This window comes from Balaenoptera ricei, chromosome 8 (genome assembly GCF_028023285.1).
Source record: "Balaenoptera ricei isolate mBalRic1 chromosome 8, mBalRic1.hap2, whole genome shotgun sequence".
Taxonomy (NCBI): Eukaryota; Metazoa; Chordata; class Mammalia; order Artiodactyla; family Balaenopteridae; genus Balaenoptera; species Balaenoptera ricei.
In genome coordinates, this window is record NC_082646.1 from 107440729 (window position 1) to 107461407 (window position 20679).

At 48.3% G+C, this 20679-nt stretch overlaps 1 protein-coding gene across 5 annotated transcripts; it reads left to right on the forward strand.

Moving 5' to 3' along the window:
• The first annotated feature begins 13156 nt into the window (after positions 1-13156).
• Positions 13157-20664, forward strand: KAT5 (lysine acetyltransferase 5). 5 transcript variants are annotated; one of them, XM_059932016.1, is made up of 14 exons: positions 13157-13368; positions 13468-13534; positions 13860-13928; positions 14015-14151; positions 14415-14597; positions 14687-14761; positions 14869-14943; positions 15294-15542; positions 15616-15705; positions 17421-17561; positions 17641-17734; positions 19649-19808; positions 19943-20024; positions 20118-20663. In XM_059932016.1, exons 1-14 carry the CDS (start codon positions 13357-13359, stop codon positions 20250-20252), a joined length of 1569 nt encoding a protein of 522 aa, XP_059787999.1. In that variant the 5' UTR covers positions 13157-13356; the 3' UTR covers positions 20253-20663. The 5 variants fall into 5 exon arrangements, with proteins under 5 accessions (XP_059787999.1, XP_059788000.1, XP_059788003.1 ...); XM_059932017.1 differs by having other exon boundaries at positions 14442-14597; XM_059932020.1 differs by lacking the exon at positions 14415-14597 and having other exon boundaries at positions 13158-13368; positions 20118-20662.
• Positions 20665-20679: the final 15 nt, after the last annotated feature.

The following is a 20679-nucleotide window of genomic DNA, read 5'->3' on the forward strand; positions in this document are numbered from 1 at the left end:
ATAACACATGTGGAATGTTGATTTAGCAGAAAAGGAGGGCCGTATTACTTAATGAGAGGTGTCAGCACACAGCTCACTACCCATCCGGAAGAAAATACAGTTGGGCCTGTTTCTTACACCAGTCTCCAAAATAAATTCCAGAAGGATCAAATTCTTAAATGTAACAAATAACATAATAACAATCTTGCAAGAAAATTTAAAAGATGAGAAGACCCTCTTAACCAAGATGGGAAACCCAGAAGTTATGACAGGAAGGATAGGCATATTTGACTAAATAAAAAATTTAAATGTATGTATGCCAAAAGATGCTAGAGACAAAGTGGAGAGACAGAGAATAGATTTAGGAAAAAATATTTACAAAGCAGAAGACAATAACAGGTTAATATTGCTCTACAAATCAAGGTGGGACAAAGAACACAACAGAAAAATTAAGTAAGCATATAAAGAGGCAGTTCACAGAAGGAAAATTCCAAATGGCAAACAAAGGAAAAGATGCTTAAACTGACTGAAAGGTTGGGAAATGCAAATTAAAATTATACTGCTATGCCACTTTACTCACTGGTCTGGCAAAAATTTTAAAGGACTTTAGCATCTTTTGGCATCTTTTGGCTGAAGAAGATACAGGGAAACAGGAATTTCCATGCATTTTTTGTGGAAATGAGATATGTTACTTAAAAAAAGAAACACTCAACTAATATTCAGCAAAATAGAAAATTCTTGTATCTTTCAACACAGCAATCCCACTCATGGGACTCCAACCCTTAGATCCTATAAGAGACTTACTGTAGCAATATTCACGTTGGCATACAACCGAGACCAAAGCAAAGACCCACAGGTAGCTGAATTCCACCTGTAGAATATTATAGCCATTAAAAAAGAGTGAATTAAAGCTATAACAGTTGACTTGATGAGAGTCCCACGAGGTATTGCTGAGTGAGAAAAGAAAAGTGCATCTGGTACAGCACTTCTAGTAACTAGAAAACCAAACAAAACCCACATCCTGTGTATGTACATTTGCACATATTTACAATTATATGTAGGTTTATTCTTGATTATAAGAGTATTGGTAAAATATGGGAGATTACATAGCAGGGTGTTAATCTGGGTTATGGGGGGTATTGGTGGTAAACATGGGTGAAGGGAGGGAGAAGTCAAGCAAAAAGGACAAAGGAAAATTAGACTGCATAAAAAACATGTATTATGACCATGTATTCATCAGGTTCTCCAGAACCAATAGGAGATATAGATATATATTTACATTTTTATATTGACATATATTTTATTATATGTATGTCTCTTCCTCTCTTTCTCTCTCTCTGTTATAAGGAATTGGCTCACATGATTAGGGCGGCTGGGATGTCCCATCATCTGCCATCTGCAAGCTGGAGGCCCAGGAAAGCTGGTGGTGTAGTTCCAGTCCAAATATGAAGGTCTGAGAACCAGAAGAGCGAATGGTGAAAGTTCCAGTCTGAGGCCGAAGACTGATGTTCCAGCTCACACAGTCAGTCAGAGAGCAAATTCTCCTCCTCTGCCTTTTTGTTCTATTCTGGCCCAACAGATTGAATGATGCCCACCCACAGTGGGGAGAGCCATCTTCTTTACTAGGTTTATTGATTCAAATGCTAATCTCTTCCAAAAACACCTTCACAGACACACCCAGAAATAATGTTTCATCAAATATCTAGGTGCCCTGGGACTTCCCTGGTGGCGCAGTGGTTAAGAATCTGCCTGCCAATGCAGGGGACACGGGTTCAAGCCCTGGTCTGGGAAGATCCCATGTGCCACAGAGCAACTAAGCCAATGCACCACAAATACTGAGCCTGCGCTCTAGAGCTCGCGAGCCACAACTACTGAGCCCGCGTACCACAACTACTGAAGCCCACAGGCCTAGAGCCCGTGCTCCACAGCAAGAGAAGCCACCTCAATGAGAAGCCCGCGCACCACAACGAAGAGTAGCCCCCGCTTACCGCAACTAGAGAAAGCCCTCGCGCAGCAACAAAGACCCAACACAGCCAAAAATAAATTAAAAAAAAAAAAAAGACTAGCAAGTATCTGAAAAAGAATTTATTGCTGGCTCTCTGTAAGTGAATCAAGTGGATGTACAGCAGCAAGTAACACAGCACTGAAAATCAGCTATACACCATTATAAAAATAAATTATAACAACAACAAAAAAGACAGTGAGAGAGAGAGAAATTCTTACAGAATTCCTTCAGGGGCTGTGATGCAACCTGGACTGACCACATCTAGACCCACAGCTGGATGGGGCATAAGGCTGGACACTCGTGGGGCTGAGAGGCTTGGTGAGGATGGGCCAGCAAATGCAGCCCCTTTAGAGTAATACTGCCTGGTCCCCATTCCATGGGTCCCAAATCTCCAGGTGCAGGGGACCCTTCCTACAGCTAAAACATGCATGGGACACCCAGAGGATGGTACACCGTCTGATCGGGAAGAGTTTGGAAAAGGCACCTCATCTCCTCATCTCCTGGTCATTGGGTTCCCCCCTCCAGCCTCTTTCCTAACAATCTCCCCACTTGGGGAAGTCAGCACCTTCAACATCCTGTTTCGCACAGTTTGGAATTTGTCCGGATGATGAAGCAGAATGGAGGGAACCAACGAGAGACAAGCCCTAGGTGTTTGGACAGGCACATGCCACTCTAATTTCCAATCAGGAAGAGGAATTGACCGAAGGCTCAGCTTGCCCCCGGAACCAGAATAGGGCTTGAAGCAATCCTGCTGTTCTGTGGCCAGTTCCCAAAAAAACAAGTTGAAAAATGTAGCTCAGGGGCACTGCAATTCACAAACCTGCAGGGCTGTAAATGATACCTATCGTCGAAAAATGTCTTGAGGTAAGTCATCGAAAAGGACTTGTAAGCAAGGTAGAATTGCAGGAAAGGGATTTCAAGAGGTAGATTGGACTCGCCCTTAAAGCACATGATAAGCGGCTGAGCTTCCCCAAGGATGCAGTTGGCCAAAAAGGGCGTATGTGTTTTTCCTGAATATATTCAGGAAAATATATTTGGCCAACCAAACAGGTGGGCAATGCAAATCAACACTACAAAGAGGTATCACTTCACATCAGTCCAAAGGGCCATCCGCACAAAGTGTAAAAACCAGAAATGCAGGACAGGGCGTTTTCGGAGAAAAGGGAGCCCTGTTACGCTGATGGTGGGAATGTAAATTGCCAATGGACACTCTGGAGAAGTGCATCGTGTTTCCTAAAAAATCTAAAAAACAGAGCTACAGAGCATACGGCACTTCCACTCATGGGCGTATATCTTGGGGAAACCAAAAATGGACAGGACACAGGCCTCCCAACGTTTAGTGCTGCTCTGTTTACAAGAGCCTCAACTTGGATACAACCTAAATGTCCTTGGAAGGAAAAAATGGATAAAGCAGTTGTGGTACTTATGTACAATGGAATATTACTCAGCCATGAAATCAATGAAATAGGGCCAGTTGCAGCAACTCGGGTGGACTTTGGTACAATCATTCTAAGTGACGTAAGTCAGACAGAAAAAGAGACTTATCATAAGATATCACTTATAGGTGGAATCTAAAAATGGCTACACATTAACTAAATTACAAAACAGAAACAGAGTCACACATTTAGGGCTTCCCTGGTGGCGCAGTTGTTAAGAAACCACCAGCCAATGCAGGGGACACAGGTTTGAGCCCTGGTCCGGGAAGATCCCACATGCTGCAGAGCAACTAAGCCCGTGTGCCACAACTACTGAGCCTGCGCTCTAGAGCTCATGAGCCACAACTACTGAGCCCACGTGCCACAACTACTGAAGCCCGCGCGCCTAGAGCCCATGCTCTGCAACATGAGAAGCCACCACAATGAGAAGCCTGCGCAACGCAACGAAGAGTAGCCCCCGCTCGCCACAACTAGAGAAAGCCCGCACGCAGCAACGAAAACCCAAAGCAGTCAAAAACAAATAAATAAATAAAATCTAGGTGCCCTGTGATCCAGTCAAGTTGACACATAAAACTAACCATCACAGACCATACATGCATTTATATAAAATTATGTATAAGGGATACATCTAAGAAACATTTCAAATTTAAAAATCTGCCCTCAATTGGAGCGGTCTCACCCCAGGGGCAAGGAGCTGGGTGTTTATCTTCCCACTCCCATCAAGCATTGGTTGAGAGGAGCTTCTGAAGGTGTTCATTTCCCCACCTTCTGGCCTTCCCTGTGCATGGGCTGGATACGTCCCTGTGGTCTGAGGAAGCCTCTGTCAGAGCTGCAGGTATATGCAATGAGAGACCTTCCCTGTGTACAGAAGAACGTGGAGGGCAGAGGGGAGGGGCACGATAGCACCTGCTCCAGATATGTTGCATTTTTGCAACAGCAGGCATAAGTGGGGTATTGAAAACACTTTACCATGCTATTTGTGGTTAAGACCTATTGATTTTTGGATGCTCACCATGTACTGAATATGGTACCTGACCTGCACACACATCATCTGTAGGTGTAACCATTATTGTCCCTGTGATACAGCAACCAGTATCTCTCCACTGCTTCAGCACAGAAGCTCTTCTAAAGAGATGGAATGGAGATGGGGTCCTCTGTGTTGGTGACATGCAGAATCGAAGGCAGGTGCCGCCATGAAGGAGATTGCTCAGCCTGACCAGAGGCCCATTTCCCCTAGCAAACACTTTATTAACACCTTTCGAGCCCAAATCCTTGAAGCTGATGTTGAAGGGTGGACGACGGCTTTTTTCTCTGCTAGCTACTTTGTATGTGGCCGATAAGGATGGTGACACTGCAGGAGACAGGGCTTTATAATGGTTGTGTCTAATCAGAGAATAGAAATATTTTTAAGCAAAAAAAAAAAAAGTATATTTGGGGTGAAATAAAAATTCTGAAAAGCCTTCACGAGCCCTCCATCTTCAGGATGGTTCTAGGTAGAGCTCAAGTTAACCCTACAGCTCACAAGACCACCTGACCTGCGAAGTGTGTTTATTAGGACAAATGGAGCAAACACCAATTAATGCTACCTGATAACAACAATGCAAGTCCACTCTGGTGAAGCAGAATAAGAAAACGTCACATAACCTTTAAGGTGGCACACAGTTCTTATAGGATCGCCTGCTCGGCAGCACTGCGGTAGCCACTCAGACCACGGCCCCAGTCTCTCTGCTGAGGTGAAGCCTGTGCTCCTAGGGTCCCTGCCCCACTGGCTCTTGCTTTCCAGGAGCAGGGCTGGCAGGGGTTTGGATAGTGGATTGGAAGGAAGGGTCTGTGTTTGAATGGTGTCTCTGCTAATGCTTGGCTCCGAGGCTTGGTTAAGTCCTCAGATACCTGAGCTTTTGTGGTTCACCTGTCAAATGGGTACAGCACCTAACCCATTCACAGGGTGACTGCGGGGTCAGATTCATTCCTCCAGCAAATGTTCACTGAGAGCCTCTTTTGTGCAGGCACCTTTTTGGCACTGGGGAAATTGGGATGGATGGTGCAGAAACAGTCCCTGGCCCCATGGGGCCTGAGTTTGAGGAAGCCGGGGCGGGGGGCGGGGTGGGGAAGCAGATGTCATTGGTTGACAAGCAACCTGGGCTGTGAGGTCCAGAGGCCTTCCTGGAGGAAGATGCATCTGAACTGAGAAAGCATGTTGGAGAGGTAGACAGGAAGAGCAGTGAGCAGCCTGAGAGAGGGCTTGGTGGGGGAAGGCAACGCCTCCTCTACAAGGTTTGAAAGGCAACAGTCCTTGCCCTCTCCAGCCTCGAGGGGGCGCGTTCTCTCTCTCCCTCTCTCTCCCTCTCTCTCTCTCTCTCTCGCTCCCCCTCCCTCCCTCCCTCTCCCTCCCTCCCTCTCTCTCTCTCTCTCCCCTTCCCTCCCCATGGATGATCCTGCCAAACCCATAAGTTATTTTGTATTTTTCCCAAAACTTTATATGTTTTTAAATAAAAATGACTGAATATAAACACGGAATAAGCTCATACTAAAAGTTTCTGAGGTTTCTGTAAAAAAAAAAAAAGGATATAATAATAATTGAAACATTTATTATTATGAACCAGTAAAGCACAAGACTCTATATGTCAATAAGTAAAAATAATCTCGACCTGATTCAGACATCTGACAATACAAAGGAATAAAAGAAGGGAAATAGGACTTCCCTGGTGGCGCAGTGGTTAAGAATCCGCCTGCCAATGCAGGGGACACAGGTTTGAGCCTTGGTCCGGAAAGATCCCACATGCCATGGAGCAAATAAGCCCGTGCGCCACAACTACTGAGCCTGTGCTCTAGAGCCCCTGAGCCACAACTACTGAGCTCGAGGGCCTAGAGGCCGTGCTCCGCAACAAGAGAAGCCACCTCAATGAGAAGCCAGCACACCGCAACGAAGAGTACGCCTGCACGCCTCAACTAGAGAAAGCCCGCGCGCAGCAACGAAGACCCAAAACAGCCTAAATAAATAAATTTATTTTTTTTAAAAAGTCACCTTTAAAAAAAAAAAAGAAGGGAAATAAACATATTAAATGCCAAAGTCAATGACTGAGAAATAATATTAGAAACACTTAATATTTAGAAGTTATCATTCTTAAAATGACAACGTAAAACCTACAAAGCATTCATTGCCCTGATACTCTTGATAACTGTTTCATAACAACTAGACCAGGTGTAAAAACCTTCGTTTCATTTTGCATTTACCTTGGTCAAAAGGGTGCCCACAAGCATCTTCAACAACTTGGGTGTATATGTTCCTTTGTAAAATCTCATCTCATCTTTTTTTTTTTTTTTTTTGGGCCATGCAGTTTGCGGGATCTTAGTTCCCCGACAACCAGGGATCGAACCCCTGCCCCCTGCAGTGGAATCTCGGAGCCCTAACCACTGGACCGCCAGGGAAATCCCTCATCTCCTTTCTTAATGAGGAAAATATTTTATCTGCTAGTCCTGATTTTGGTCTTGCTGTTGAAATCAATACTGTTAATTCAGATTTCAGATCAGTTTCTGGTTTCCTGTTGGAGTATTACATAACTTTCACAACTTTTTTTTTTTTCTCCTCTTAAAGCAGGGGTCCCCAACCTTTTTGGCACCAGGCACCGGTTTCGTGGAAGACAGTTTTTCCACAGATGGAGGGGGAGGAGGGTGGTTTCAGGATGATTCAAGCGCATTACATCTATTGTGTACTTTATTTCTATTATTATTACATTGTAATATATAATGAAATAATTATACGACTCACCATAATGCAGAATCAGTGGGAACCCTGAGCTTGTTTTCCTGCAACTAGATGGTCCCATCTGGGGGTGATGGGAGACACTGACACCCGAAGTGTGTTGCTTATGTCCAATCTACTCTGCAAGATGCAGCTTGTCACTTGCCACTCACTGATTGGGTTTTGATATGAGTCTGCAAGCAATTGATTTATTACGGTCTCTGTGCAGTCAAACCTCTCTGCTAATGGTAATCTGTATTTGCAGCCACTCCCCAGTGCTAGCATCAATGCCTCAGCTCCACTTTGGACCACCAGGCTTTAGATTCTCATAAGGACCGCACAACCTAGATCCCTCGCATGCACAGTTCACCGTAGGGTTCGCGCTCCTATGAGAATCCCATGCTGCAGCTGATCTGACAGGAGGCGGAACTCAGGCGGAAATGCCAGTGATGGGGAGCTGCTGAAATACAGTGAAGTTTAATTGGCTTGCCCGCCGCTCATCTCCTGCTGTGTGGCCTGGTTCCTAGCAGGCCACGGACTGGTACTGGTCCATGGCCCAGGGGTTGAGGACCCCTGTCTTAAAGTATTCACAAAGAACTGTAGCCTATAGTGAATATTTAAAATACTGGAATACTCCTGTGAACATTATTGGGTAGTATTTGAATAATGTAACATTTAGATCTTCTAGCAAGATTAGCAGTACTACACAGACTCCCTTGGTGAAATGACCAATTTAAGAACTTATTTTACTTCCAAAGGGCGTTATTTCTTGAACACCATTCACAAAATTTGTATAAAGAATACTTGTATGTAAATTTATTAATTTATATTTTAGTTGCCAGAATGACTCATTGATGTGGTATATCCATGCAATGGAATATTATTCAACCTTAAAAGGGAATGAAATTCTGATACATTCTACAACATGGACAAATCTTAAAAACATTATTCTAAGTGAAATAAGCCATATGCAAAAAGACAGATATTGTATGATCCCATTTGTATGAGGTATCTAGAGTGTTGACATTCTTAGAGGGAGAAAGTGAAAAGATTTGGAGATGGATAGTGGAGATGATTGCACAACAAAGTGAATGTACTTAATGCCACTAAACTGTACACTCAAAAATGGTTAAAATGGTAAATTTTATGTTATGTATATTTTACCATAACTTAAAAAAAAAAAAAGACTGACTCACTGTTATCAGGGCCACAAACCTACACTTACAAAATGGTAACAGCTACAAGAAGCAAGACTAATTTCATCACGATGACTTCTGGCTTTCATAGTCCTATTTCTGCTTTTGCTTTTAACCCGACATCAGTGAGTTCTTCTGAAGCAGTAACGTCTCCACGTGGATTGCTAAGCCTTAACTGTTGAGGGAGAATTATAATCCTTTTTTTCTTGATTTTTTTCAGGATCAGGTCCAGCCATGAAATTTGTGGGGCCTGGTGCAAAATAAATATGCGGGGCCCCGTGTTCAAAAATTAATAATTTTTAAGATGTCAACAATGGAGCATTAAACTAAGTGCAGGATCCTTCTAAGTTCTGGGCCCTGTGCAACTGCACTGGTCTTACACCCATGAAATCAGCCCTGCTCAGGATTCAGCAAAACACAAACTTCCGGAGAAATGCCAAGAAGGCGTTTATGCCTGGAAACAGGAGGTGTGAAAGCAGAAGCGTGTGGCCCAGCGGCTGCAGCGGGCATTGGGCTACCCTAAGGGGAATCCCCTTGAAAACAAAGCCAACCGACTGAGCTGGTGGATAAAGGTGCCATCTTTGAGCCACAGAGTTGACCAGCTTTGGAGCTGCTCCAGCTCCAGGGAGGTAAGAACTCCAGTTTATTTGGAGTTTATTCTTTGTTTTCTGTTATTTACAACCAAGAATGTCCAACTGATGCACGTTTTATAGAAACGTCCTTCCTCATCCTTGCAGCCCCCTCTGGTTCCCCTCCAATCACTCTCCTTAAAAAAAAAAAAGTAAAAAGCTGGAATTCCCTGGTGGTCCAGTGGTTAGGACATGGCGCTTCCACTGCAGCGGTCTGGGTTCAATCCCTTGTCTGGGAACTAGGATCCCAGAAGCTGCGAGGTGTGGCCCAAAACAAAAAAAGAAAGCTAAAAAAAATTTTTTTTTCCTTTTTTAAACATCTTTATTGGAGTATAACTGCTTTACAATGGTGTGTTAGTTTCTACTTTATAACAAAGTGAATCAGTTATACATATACATATATCCCCATATCTCCTCCCTCTTGCGTCTTCCTCCCACCCTCCCTATCCCACCCCTCTAGGTGGTCACAAAGCATCGAGCTGATCTCCCTGTGCTATGCGGCTGCTTCCCACTAGCTATCTATTTTATATTTGGTAGTGTATATATGTCTATGCCACTCTCTCACTTTGTCCCATCTTACCCTTCTCCCTCCCCATAACCTCAAGTCCATTCTCTAGTAGGTCTGCGTCTTTATTCCCGCCTTGCCCCTTGGTTCTTCATGACCATTTTTTTTGTTGTTTTTTAGATTCCATATGTATGTGTTAGGATACGGTATTTGTTTTTCTCTTTCTGACTTACTTCACTCTGCATGACAGACTCTAGGTCCATCCACCTCACTACAAATAACTCAATTTTGTTTCTTTTTATGGCTGAGTAATATTCCATTGTATATATGTGCCACATCTTCTTTATCCATTCATCTGTCGATGGACACTTAGGTTGCTTCCATGTTCTGGCTATTGTAAATAGAGCTGCAATGAACATTGTGGTACGTGACTCTTTTTGAATTATGGTTTTCTCAGGGTATATGCCCAGTAGTGGGATTGCTGGGTCGTATGGTAGTTCTATTTCTAGGTTTTTAAGGAACCTCCATACTGTTCTCCATAGTGGCTGTATCAATTTACATTCCCACCAACAGTGCAAGAGGGTTCCCTTTTCTCCACACCCTCTCCAGCATTTATTGTTTGTAGATTTTTTGATGATAGCCATTCTGACCGGTGTGAGATGAGATCTCATTGTAGTTTTGATTTGCATTTCTCTAATGATTAATGATGTTGAGCATTCTTTCATGTGTTTGTTGGCAATCTGTATATCTTCTTTGGAGAAATGTCTATCTAGGTCTTCTGCCCATTTTTGGATTGGGTTGTTTGTTTTTTTGATATTGAGCTGCATGAGCTGTTTGTAAATTTTGGAGATTAATCCTTTATCAGTTGCTTCATTTGCAAATATTTTCTCCCATTCTGAGGGTTGTCTTTTCGTCTTGTTTATGGTTTCCTTTGCTGTGCAAAAGCTTTTAAGTTTCATTAGATTCCATTTGTTTATTTTTGTTTTTATTTCCATTTCTCTAGGAGATGGGTCAAAAAGGATCTTGCTGTGATTTATGTCATAGAGTGTTCTGCCTATGTTTTCCTCTAAGAGTCATTTTAACTTTTCATGCAAACTCAAACTACCCTAAAGAATTGTGTATTTGTGCTGCTTCCAGTTCCTCGACCCCTACAGAGTCTGGCTTTCTCTCACCCCCACCTCTGTGAGAGTGCCCCCTGAAGTTTCGGAGGACCAGCCAACTACCTAGCCCAGCGGGCATTTTCCTGCCCTTGCTGCCATCCATGCTGAGGATTCCCAGACCTGGGCCTGCAGCCTTGGACTCTCTGCCAAGCAGTCTTTACCCCCACTTTGATTTTTTTGGTTTTTTTTTAACACAAATAATTTTTTATTTTTAAAGTTACAACCTACCGAGAAATTAACACCTTGTCAATCTAGAACAACACTGGCAACCATTCCTCATGAACTTCTCTTAGAATAAAGAGTATCGGCTGGTAGGATGAGGTTTACACTATGGAACCTTCTCTCCCACAGCCACGACCCCCTTCTATGACAGGCCCCTGCTGCCCTTGTTCTCCCCCATCCCCACATCAGCATTCACCTGTCCCACCCCAGAAAGTGCAGCTCATAGTAACCGTTTGTAGAAAATGATTTTAATGGGTGCAGCAAATACACATTTTAAAAAGCCCTCTCTGAAAACTAGAGATGATGAAAATGAATTGTGTTCTTGAATTTTTTTTTTAAGCCTTCACTGGGCCGAAAAGGTGTCATTCTGAATATTTGACTTTTGTCTTGGGTACTTGTTTTCCTTTAGATCCCCTGAGATATAAAGGAGAGCACAAGTCCGTTTTCCTAAATGAGCGAGCTGTTGAGCCCAGTGGGGCTCAGCTTCCGGCCCCTCTCCTGGCTCAGGGTCTTTCCCGGGAACTAGTTATTGCTTCCACGACACTGTGACAGGGAATGTTCCACAAAGGCCATGGGCCTGGTCACAGCCCACCTGCAATGACAACCCTGCGCTGAAAAACACACCAGCCCAAGAGCTCTTACCCAGAAGAAACATCTTCAGCCCTCAAGGTCACGGACACATCATTAGTGCAGTTTAGAGGAAATGCTTGTTTACCCCCACCTTGAATTCAGCCAGCACTTTGATGGATCTGGATCTTTTAGGCACAACCATAGCACATACATTTGGAAAACAGAAGTCCATGTTCCTTCCTTCTTCTTCTTTTCTTTTTTTTAATATTTATTTATTTATTTAGCCACATTGGGTCTTAGTTGCGGCATGTGAGATCTTTCCTTGCGGCGCACAGTCTTCTCTCTAGTTGTGGTGTGCAGGTTTATTTTCTCTTCTCTAGTTGTGGTGCACGGGTTCCAGAGCACATGGACTCTAGTTTGCGGCTCGCAGGCTCTAGTTGAGGCATGCAAACTCAGTAGTTGTGGCATGAGGGCTTAGTTTCCCCATGGCATGTGGGATCTTAGTTCCCTGACCAGGGATCAAACCCACATTCCCTGCATTGTAAGGCGGATTCTTTACCACTGGACCACCAGGTGAGTCCCAGTTATCCATTTTATTTATTTGTTTATTTATGGTTCCGTTGGGTCTTCGTTGCTGCACGCAGGCTTTCTCTAGTTGCGGCGAGTGGGGGCTACACTCAGGCTTCTCATTGCGGTGGCTTCTCTTGTTGCAGAGCACAGGCTCTAGGTGCGTGGGCTCTAGAGTGCAGGCTCACTAGTTGCGGCGCATGGGCTTAGTTGTTCCGAGGCACGTGGGACCCTCTTGGACCAGGGCTGGAACCCATGTCCCCTGCTTTGGCAGCCGTCTTCTTAACCACTGCACCACCAGGGAAGTTCCAATTATTCAGTTTTAATGTGGATGGAGTCATAGACAAAACGTCAATGAATGAGTGTGGCTATGCTCCAACAAAACATTGTTTACGGACCCTGAAATTTGAATTTCATAATTTTCATGTGTCATGAAATATTCTTTTGATATTTCCCCAAGCTTTAAAAAATATAAAAACCATTCTTAGCCCACTGGCTGTAGGAAAACTAGCAGAGGGTTGGATTTGGCCTGCAGGTCACAGTTTGCCTACCTGCCCATTTCCTTCGCCTTGCAGGTTTTTTTTTTTTTGATTTCCCAAAACACTTATCACTCTTTAATAGACTAGATAATTTATTTTTAAAATATATTTACTGTTTGTTATCTATACCCCTCTTTTCTTCTTCCCAACCTCCAAGAATGCAAGCTTCAGGAGGAGGAGATTATTTTATTCAGTGATGTATTCCAGGCTCCTAGAATAGTGCCTGGCACATGGTAGGCGGTAACTAAGCACTTGTTGAATGTATGAATGAAAAATATTGTAATTACTCTTATAATTAGCAACCTATTATACAAAACAACAAACCCATAAATCTTCCATGACTCCCAGCCCTAAAGAATGAAGTCCACAACTTAGCGACGCGTTGAGTCCTTCAAGTCCCGGCCACTTCTCCAGACCCGCCCCCCAACTCCCGGCCGAGCACGCGCAGTTCACCCCTCGCGACGCATCGTTACGCCAGTAGGAGACGCCCCAGCCCGGCCGCCCTCAAAGCACTAACACCAGTCCCACGTGACCGGCGTCGCACCCAGTGAGCGTCACGTGACGGACTCAGTTTTCCTCCAATCGTTGTGCACGTTGTGGGGATTCCACCCAGGACCTGGCCTGAGACTTAAAACACACCATTCCCCCAGCAGCCAAACGGGCCGGCTCCGTCAGCAAGCTGGGCGGCGATGTCTGTCAAGGGTCCTCTCGTAAAGCCGCTTCGGGGAGGCCCAGGCCTACAACGTGTTCATTTCCGGAAGTGACGTCTCCCAGAGGGGCCGGAAGTGGCAGTGGAGGGAGGGAAGATGGCGGAGGTGGTGAGTCCGGTGCCCGGGGCGGGGCGGAGGGAGCCAGGGGAGGTGGGTAGAGCCCGAGGCCCCCCAGTAGCCGACCCTGGCGCCGCGCTGTCTCCCCAGGGGGAGATAATCGAGGGCTGCCGCCTGCCCGTGCTGCGGCGGAACCAAGACAACGAAGATGAGTGGCGTGAGTGACGTCGGGGGGCGGGGCTAAGGAACCTGAGGGCGAGGGGCGGGGGAGAGTCAACCGAACCCCGGGGAGGGGGTGGGGCCTCTAGAATCCTGGAGCGGGCGGGGCGCAGATACTCCGGAGGGGCGTGGCTTTTAGCCGTTTGTGAGGGACCGGGCAGGGCTTGGAGCGGGCATGGCACTTGGTGACTAACGGGGGCTTGAGCGAGCGGTTCCAAGTGCTGGGGCTTAGGAACCGGGCCTCGTGGTGGAGTTCAGGTCGTAGGAGGGTGGAGCCTCATGGCCTGGTCTGTCTAAGGCCCTTGCCTCTGCTGTTTCCACAGCCCTGGCTGAGATACTGAGCGTGAAGGACATCAGTGGCCGGAAGCTTTTCTACGTCCATTACATTGACTGTGAGTTCTGGGCCGGGATGAGGTGGGACTGCAGGGTTGCGGGGCAGCCTCTGGCACTCCTTCCTGAGCCATCCCCACTGCTGCAGTCAACAAACGCCTGGATGAATGGGTGACCCACGAGCGGCTGGACCTAAAGAAGATCCAGTTCCCCAAGAAAGAGGCCAAGACCCCCACCAAGAACGGACTTCCTGGGTCCCGCCCCGGCTCTCCAGAGAGAGAGGTGGTGAGTAGGTCCCCTGCTTCACCTCTTCTCTCCTGCCTCCTACTTTTCAAATCTCTTGGCCTCAGTGGCTCCTGGATGGGCTGGAGGCTGTCCCCTCCCACCCTGGTTTCAGCTTGCGAAGGATGGGGGCCAAATTGCAGATGTAGTTTCCAGAGTCCAGTGGCTGTTCCTGTGTCCTTGAAAGGGCAGAGGGTGGGGTTTGATCACTTCATGCTGAGGGGGCCCTACTCCCCTTCTTGCTCCCACCACCAACCCCGCCCCAGAGGAAGACCCTGGACCTATCTCTACAGCCGGCCTCCGCCCAGGCCAGCGGGAAGACCTTGCCAATCCCGGTCCAGATCACACTCCGCTTCAACCTGCCCAAGGAGCGGGAGGCCATTCCCGGTGGCGAGCCCGACCAGCCGCTCTCCTCCAGCTCCTGCCTGCAGCCCAACCACCGCTCAACGGTACCCTCAGCAATTCCAGGGACCTTGCTTTCCTCTCAGGTCCCACCTTCTCTACCTTCTGACCCACCTGTCCTGGTTTCTCTCTGCAGAAACGGAAGGTGGAGGTGGTTTCACCAGCGACTCCAGTGCCCAGCGAGACAGCCCCAGCCTCAGTTTTTCCCCAGGTGAGTCCCCCAAACCGTCTCTTCTTCCCTTCCCTTCTTCTAATCTCTGGTAGCCCCTTTCGGGCATTTCACAGCTCTCTTTTCTATTCCTACTTTCTCATCTGCAGAATGGATCAGCCCGTAGGGCAGTGGCAGCTCAACCAGGGCGGAAGCGAAAATCGAATTGCTTGGGCACTGATGAGGTAGGTCTGAGGAAGAGGGAGGCTGGGTGAAAAGGAGGGGACATAGGCAGGGTGGAGACTTTAGCGACTAGTTTAAAAATGAACAAGGGGTGCTGAGCAGAGATGGTGTTGGTGGGATTAGGAGTGAGGCGGAGCTGGTTCAGATCAGGCATTGGGTGATCTTTTCTACATTCCAAATGAAAACTTTCCAAGTCTTGGTTTCTTTAACTGGAAAGTGGGGATTTTAGTACCTCTCCCTATAGGTTTGCTGTTAGGTTTGAACAAGGAAACCTGTGGAAAGGCTGGGAGCTGTAAAGCGCCCTGCTTGAATTGTCTCCTGTAACCTGGTGTCTTCCACCGGCCTTGGGCAGGACTCGCAGGACAGCTCAGATGGAATACCGTCAGCTCCTCGCATGACTGGGAGCCTGGTGTCTGACCGGAGCCACGACGACATCGTCACCCGGATGAAGAACATCGAGTGCATCGAGCTGGGCCGGCACCGCCTCAAGCCCTGGTACTTCTCCCCATACCCACAGGAGCTCACCACGCTGCCTGTCCTCTACCTCTGCGAGTTCTGCCTCAAGTACGGCCGAAGCCTCAAGTGTCTGCAGCGTCACTTGGTATGAGGGGTCCCAGGAGGCCACCCTCCTAGCAACCCCCCACCCCCACCCCTAATTCTTCTCTCTTCCTCAGACCAAGTGTGACCTGCGACATCCTCCAGGCAACGAGATTTACCGAAAGGGCACCATCTCCTTCTTTGAGATCGATGGACGTAAGAACAAGGTCAGTGGCTGAGGGGCAGCGGGGAGTCCTTGTTGCCAGGAGTCTGAGGGAGTCAAGTGAGCAGCTTCTTCCAGCTCAGGAAAACACTGACCATTCTGGCTAACAGATCTGTTCACCCCATTTATTGCATTCCTGCTGTAGGGCAGGTGGTGGGAGATATTGTACAAGGTGAATTAGACAGAATCTCACAGGGGAAAGCAGACGTGCTAATGGCTGCATAGATCCCAGTGTGACACGTGTCATGAAACACGAAGGGTGGGTTATCAGGATCCGGAAGAGGTGGACAGCAGAGCTTCACAGAGGAGGTAACCTTTGAGCCGTGACACAAGCAGTGGGTTCTGAAGGGCAGGAACGGATGCTGACCCCAGAGATACTGCGGGTTCAGTTTCAGGCCACCGCAATCAGGTGAACATCGAAATAAAGTGGTCACACCAATTTTTTTGGTTTCCCTGAGCATGTTAAAGTTACATTTACGCTATGCCGTAGTCTGTTAAGCGTGCAGTAGCATTGTGTCTAAAAAAACAATTACAGTGGTAACATTGAGAATACTGGTCACCGTAACAAATATAATAATAATGAAAAAGTTTGTAATATTATTGCAAGAATTATGAAAATGTGACACAGGCATGAAGTGAGCAAATGCTTTTGGAAAAATGGCACCGATAGACTCAATGCAGGGTTTCCACAAACCTTCAATTTGTTAAAAAAAAAATGCGTTATCTGTGAAATGCAAAAAAATGTGCAGAGACAGTGTAAAAGGCGAAGATCCTTTCTTCTGGCTGGAGGGCAGACAGGATGAGGCAAGGCTCTCTTACATGGAACAGAGCTCAGGTGGTGGGATTGAGGTCAGCTGGGAAGTGGGGACACTACAGGTTTGGGGCTTCAAACCTGCCTTAGTCTGGCTGTGGGGAGGAAGAAGGGCATAACCTGGAGGGACCTTTAAAACTGAAATGCCTCCATCCTTGGGGCCTGGAGGGCGGGGAGGGAGAGGCAGTCACCTAGACTGGCAGGGGACAGCTCTTGCTTGGGTGGTGGGGGGACTTGAGAGGAAGATGCTGGTTTAACCACTGTTAACTGTATTAAGTGTGGGCTTGGGTATCCACATGGCCGTGCCCAGCAGGTGCTTAAAAAGCCAAATCTGAAATGCAGGAAAGTTGTGAGAATAGAAGTAAAGTAGCAAAATTAATAATTTTGCTGGGGCAGCCCTTGAGGCAGTTATTTTGTCACATTCCAGAATTCTTTACCCCTGTTGTAGAAGAGCAGATCAGTTCTCAAGAGGTGTGACTTTGGGTTGCAGAGTGTTGTTTTTTTGACAACCAGTTTCCTAAGACTGTCACACAGGCAGAGCTTTTCTCATAATCCTTGGTCAGTCTTTCTTCATGGGGACACATCAGTTTGTTGACTGGTAACTGTGGCAGAAGGCATTGGAGGCTTCCAGGCCAGAGTTAGATGGGGGTATGGGGAGCAGGAACAGACCTGGCCAGCTCACCGGGAGGTGGGTGCTTGAACACCATCACAGAGCTGAAACATGGGCTCCTGGACACTAAGAAGGGCCCATGCACCGGACAGCCTGACCGATGGACTGGGTCAGGCCCCAGGGGGGAAGGCTCCTCACCTATCAGCCTGGGGGACAAAGAAGCTTCAGGCTGACCCTGGCCCAATGGCCATGCTCAAGGCTGGGTACCCAGGGTGGTGACAGACCTTTTCATTTGTAGAGTTACTCCCAGAACCTGTGTCTTCTGGCTAAGTGTTTCCTCGACCACAAGACACTGTACTATGACACAGACCCTTTCCTCTTCTACGTCATGACGGAGTATGACTGCAAGGGCTTCCACATCGTGGGCTACTTCTCCAAGGTGAGTGCTCGTCCAGGCTGTTCCTCAGTCCTGCCCTGAGCGAGGTCCCTTCCCTCACACTCACCTGCCCCTCTTCCAGGAAAAGGAATCCACAGAAGACTACAACGTGGCCTGCATCCTGACCCTGCCTCCCTACCAGCGCCGCGGCTACGGCAAGCTGCTGATCGAGTTCAGTGAGTACCTGTGCTGCTGGCCGGGGGCTGGGGGCAGGTCCTGGGAGGCCCACGCCCCGTCGCTGTCTCATGCACAGATGCTGCACACAGACATGTCGGGTTGCTGTGTTCCCAGCCCCGGCTGTGCTGTCCAGTCACCAGGGGAACTGGCTAGAAATAAAGATGAGACTCTCCCAAGGTTCTCTCCGTTCTGGGGTGACTGCCCTGTTCGTCTGGACTAGGTTTTCAGCCCCTCATAGTTCCTTGGCCAAGGTTCTAAGTACCACTCAACTTTTCCCAAATCTGACTTGTCTGCTCCTGCCCAGGGCATGGGCAGAAGCCAAGTGAGCCGCTCCTGCTCAGCTGTCTGGTCCTGTGCGGTTATGCACGTTCCTGGGCAAGGACCTGTGGTTCATTTCCCCACTTGTTCCCTGAGCCTTGGGGACAGCAGATGTCACGTCAAACGTGACTCACAGGGATCTGGCCTCTGCCCCTCATCAGACATGAACTCTTCATTAGCCCCCAAGGCCCCCTCTTGCTTCCCAGCCTCTTACCCTCATTCCATTCAACTCACCACTCACTACACCCTTGGGATAACCAAGCTCTGACCCGGGAGATAAGGAGGGAGGCTTAGCTGTCTGGTGAAGACTTGGAGGCTTGACTTGATCACCGTCATGTTCTGAGAAATTTTATTGGTATAGAAAGATGCCGAGATGGGGTCACATCCTCAGGAAACCTTCTGCCTGAAGAGCAGAAGGTTGCTGAAAGCCAGTCTAGGCCTTGGAGCTCAGACCTCAGTGGAGATGGGATGTGTGCGGGGCCACCAAGGAAACGTGCTCAGTTGTGCCCGGCAGGAGCAGACAGGACACTAGAAGCACCATTCCAGGCAGCTCCAGAGGGTGGGTCGGTGTTCACTGCGAGGGGCTGGGAGTTCCTGCAGCTGAGGAGGCAAGTGTGGCCTCCAGTTGATCTGTCAAGACTCTGCATGCACTCCCCCAGAAGTTGAGTAAGAACTCAAGTGTGCCCCTTCCCTCTTCATGCTTCCTTCCTCCAAAGCACAAGCCTCTCTGTCCTCCCCACCGGGCTGCTTGGTGGAAGGCACAGGAAGTTGGGCAAGAGGGTCAGACTGGCTGATAAAGATGAATCAAGGGGGAAAGCAGAAAGGGCTACGATCCAACACAAGGCTCGTTATGACTGAGGATAAAGAAGGGCTTCTAGAAGTAGAAGTAGTGGAGACATCTCAGGGCCCTGATGGGGAAATGAATACTGTCCAAGAGATGTGAAACCGCTCATGGTTTTGCAGGGCCTGAGGGTCTCACCAGGAACTGCCTGCCAGTGCCCAGTGGTCAGCAGGGTAGAGGAGGGCAGAGCAGTCAGAGTGGGAGGGAGAGAGCCACTGGAGAGGTAGCTTACTGCTGAGGAACGGCCTCCCTCTGACTTGGGAAGTGCTTTGGTGCCCCTCTCCTTGCTTCCTCCCAGCCACCCAGTCAGGCCAGCCTGGTCTTAGAGCAGCTGATGCTTCTCAGGTCACAGCCGGGGGACTGATTTGACTGAGAATGCAAGCACCCTCAGGCCTGGACCAGAGGTGGGGTCTGCCCCACCTCTCTCCTCGCATATCCTGGCGCAGAGAGTCTGGTATGACTGAGGAAAGTTGGAGGCACTTACTTCCCACAAACCATTTTCTCTGCACTCCCCGCATCCCACCTGTAAGCCCTCACTGGCTTCTAGTTGATTGTAGCTGCTTCTCTCAGTGCCTTCAGCACACAGGTGAACGGTATGTTAACTAGTCCTTTACAAGGAAACTGAGGCACAGAACTACCACATGGCAGGCCCAAGATGGGAGCCGTGCAGTCTACCTCTGCAACCTGCATTCTTAAACGATGGGTGCATAACGCTGTGATTGCTCACCCACCCCCTCCTGCTCCATTGCTTTAGGCTATGAACTCTCCAAAGTGGAAGGGAAAACGGGGACCCCTGAGAAGCCCCTCTCGGATCTTGGCCTCCTATCCTACCGAAGCTACTGGTCCCAGACCATTCTGGAGATCTTGATGGGGCTGAAGTCAGAGAGCGGGGAGAGGCCGCAGATCACCATCAAGTGAGCCTTGCCCTGCCTACCCGGGGGTGCATGGCATGACGTGTCTGTTCCTGGGCTTTCTCACTCTTCGGGCTACTGGGGGCCTGGGGCGGAGATGTAGGCCCCCAGGGGACCTGATCTTTGCCCTCCCACAGTGAGATCAGTGAAATTACCAGCATCAAGAAGGAGGATGTCATCTCCACTCTACAGTACCTCAACCTCATCAACTACTACAAGGTAGGGAGGCAGGCAGGGGGAGACAGGTGTGTGTAGGGGTGCGGAGAGCAGGCCCCGCGTGGGCTGACCTGCCTGGCCCCGTCTCCTGTGCAGGGCCAGTATATCCTCACACTGTCGGAGGACATCGTGGATGGGCACGAACGGGCTATGCTCAAGCGGCTTCTTCGGATCGACTCCAAGTGTCTGCACTTCACTCCCAAGGACTGGAGCAAGAGGGGAAAATGGTGACCAGGCACTGCCCGTGGCAGTGCCAGCAAAGCCAGCAGAACTGGGGCTGATAGCCCATCCCTCCCCCACTGGGGTCTCCAAGAGGCGCGCCAAGGGAGACAGGGCTGAGGACAACTCCACAAGGAGAGGACAGGCCTGGTAAAGGCCTGCTGGTGCCTAGCACCAAGGCGAGCTCAGGGCTCAGGTCAACTCCAAGGTCAGCTGGCTGCAGGTCCAGGCCTGCTGTGAACCAGGGACCAGAGGGAGCCAGGCAGCTGTGTACAGTGAGATGGGGGGGTGCGGGTGGCTTGTATAGAGGACTGGTGGCTGTACAAATTTCTTTTGTAAAGTAGGAGCTGCGGGTGGGGTGGGGTGGGAACTGGCTGCAGAATTCTGGCCTCTCTTGCCCCACTGCCCCCGGCAATAAATTGTTTCTATAGGTCAGAGC

Coding starts and splice junctions, on each gene's coding strand:
- KAT5 (XM_059932015.1), top strand. CDS start 13,357: ATGGCGGAGGTGGTGAGTCCGGTGCCCGGGGCGGGGCGGAGGGAGCCA. Junction 13,929..14,014: donor CTACGTCCATTACATTGACT/GTGAGTTCTGGG, acceptor CCACTGCTGCAG/TCAACAAACGCCTGGATGAA. Junction 19,809..19,942: donor AGGCCGCAGATCACCATCAA/GTGAGCCTTGCC, acceptor GCCCTCCCACAG/TGAGATCAGTGAAATTACCA.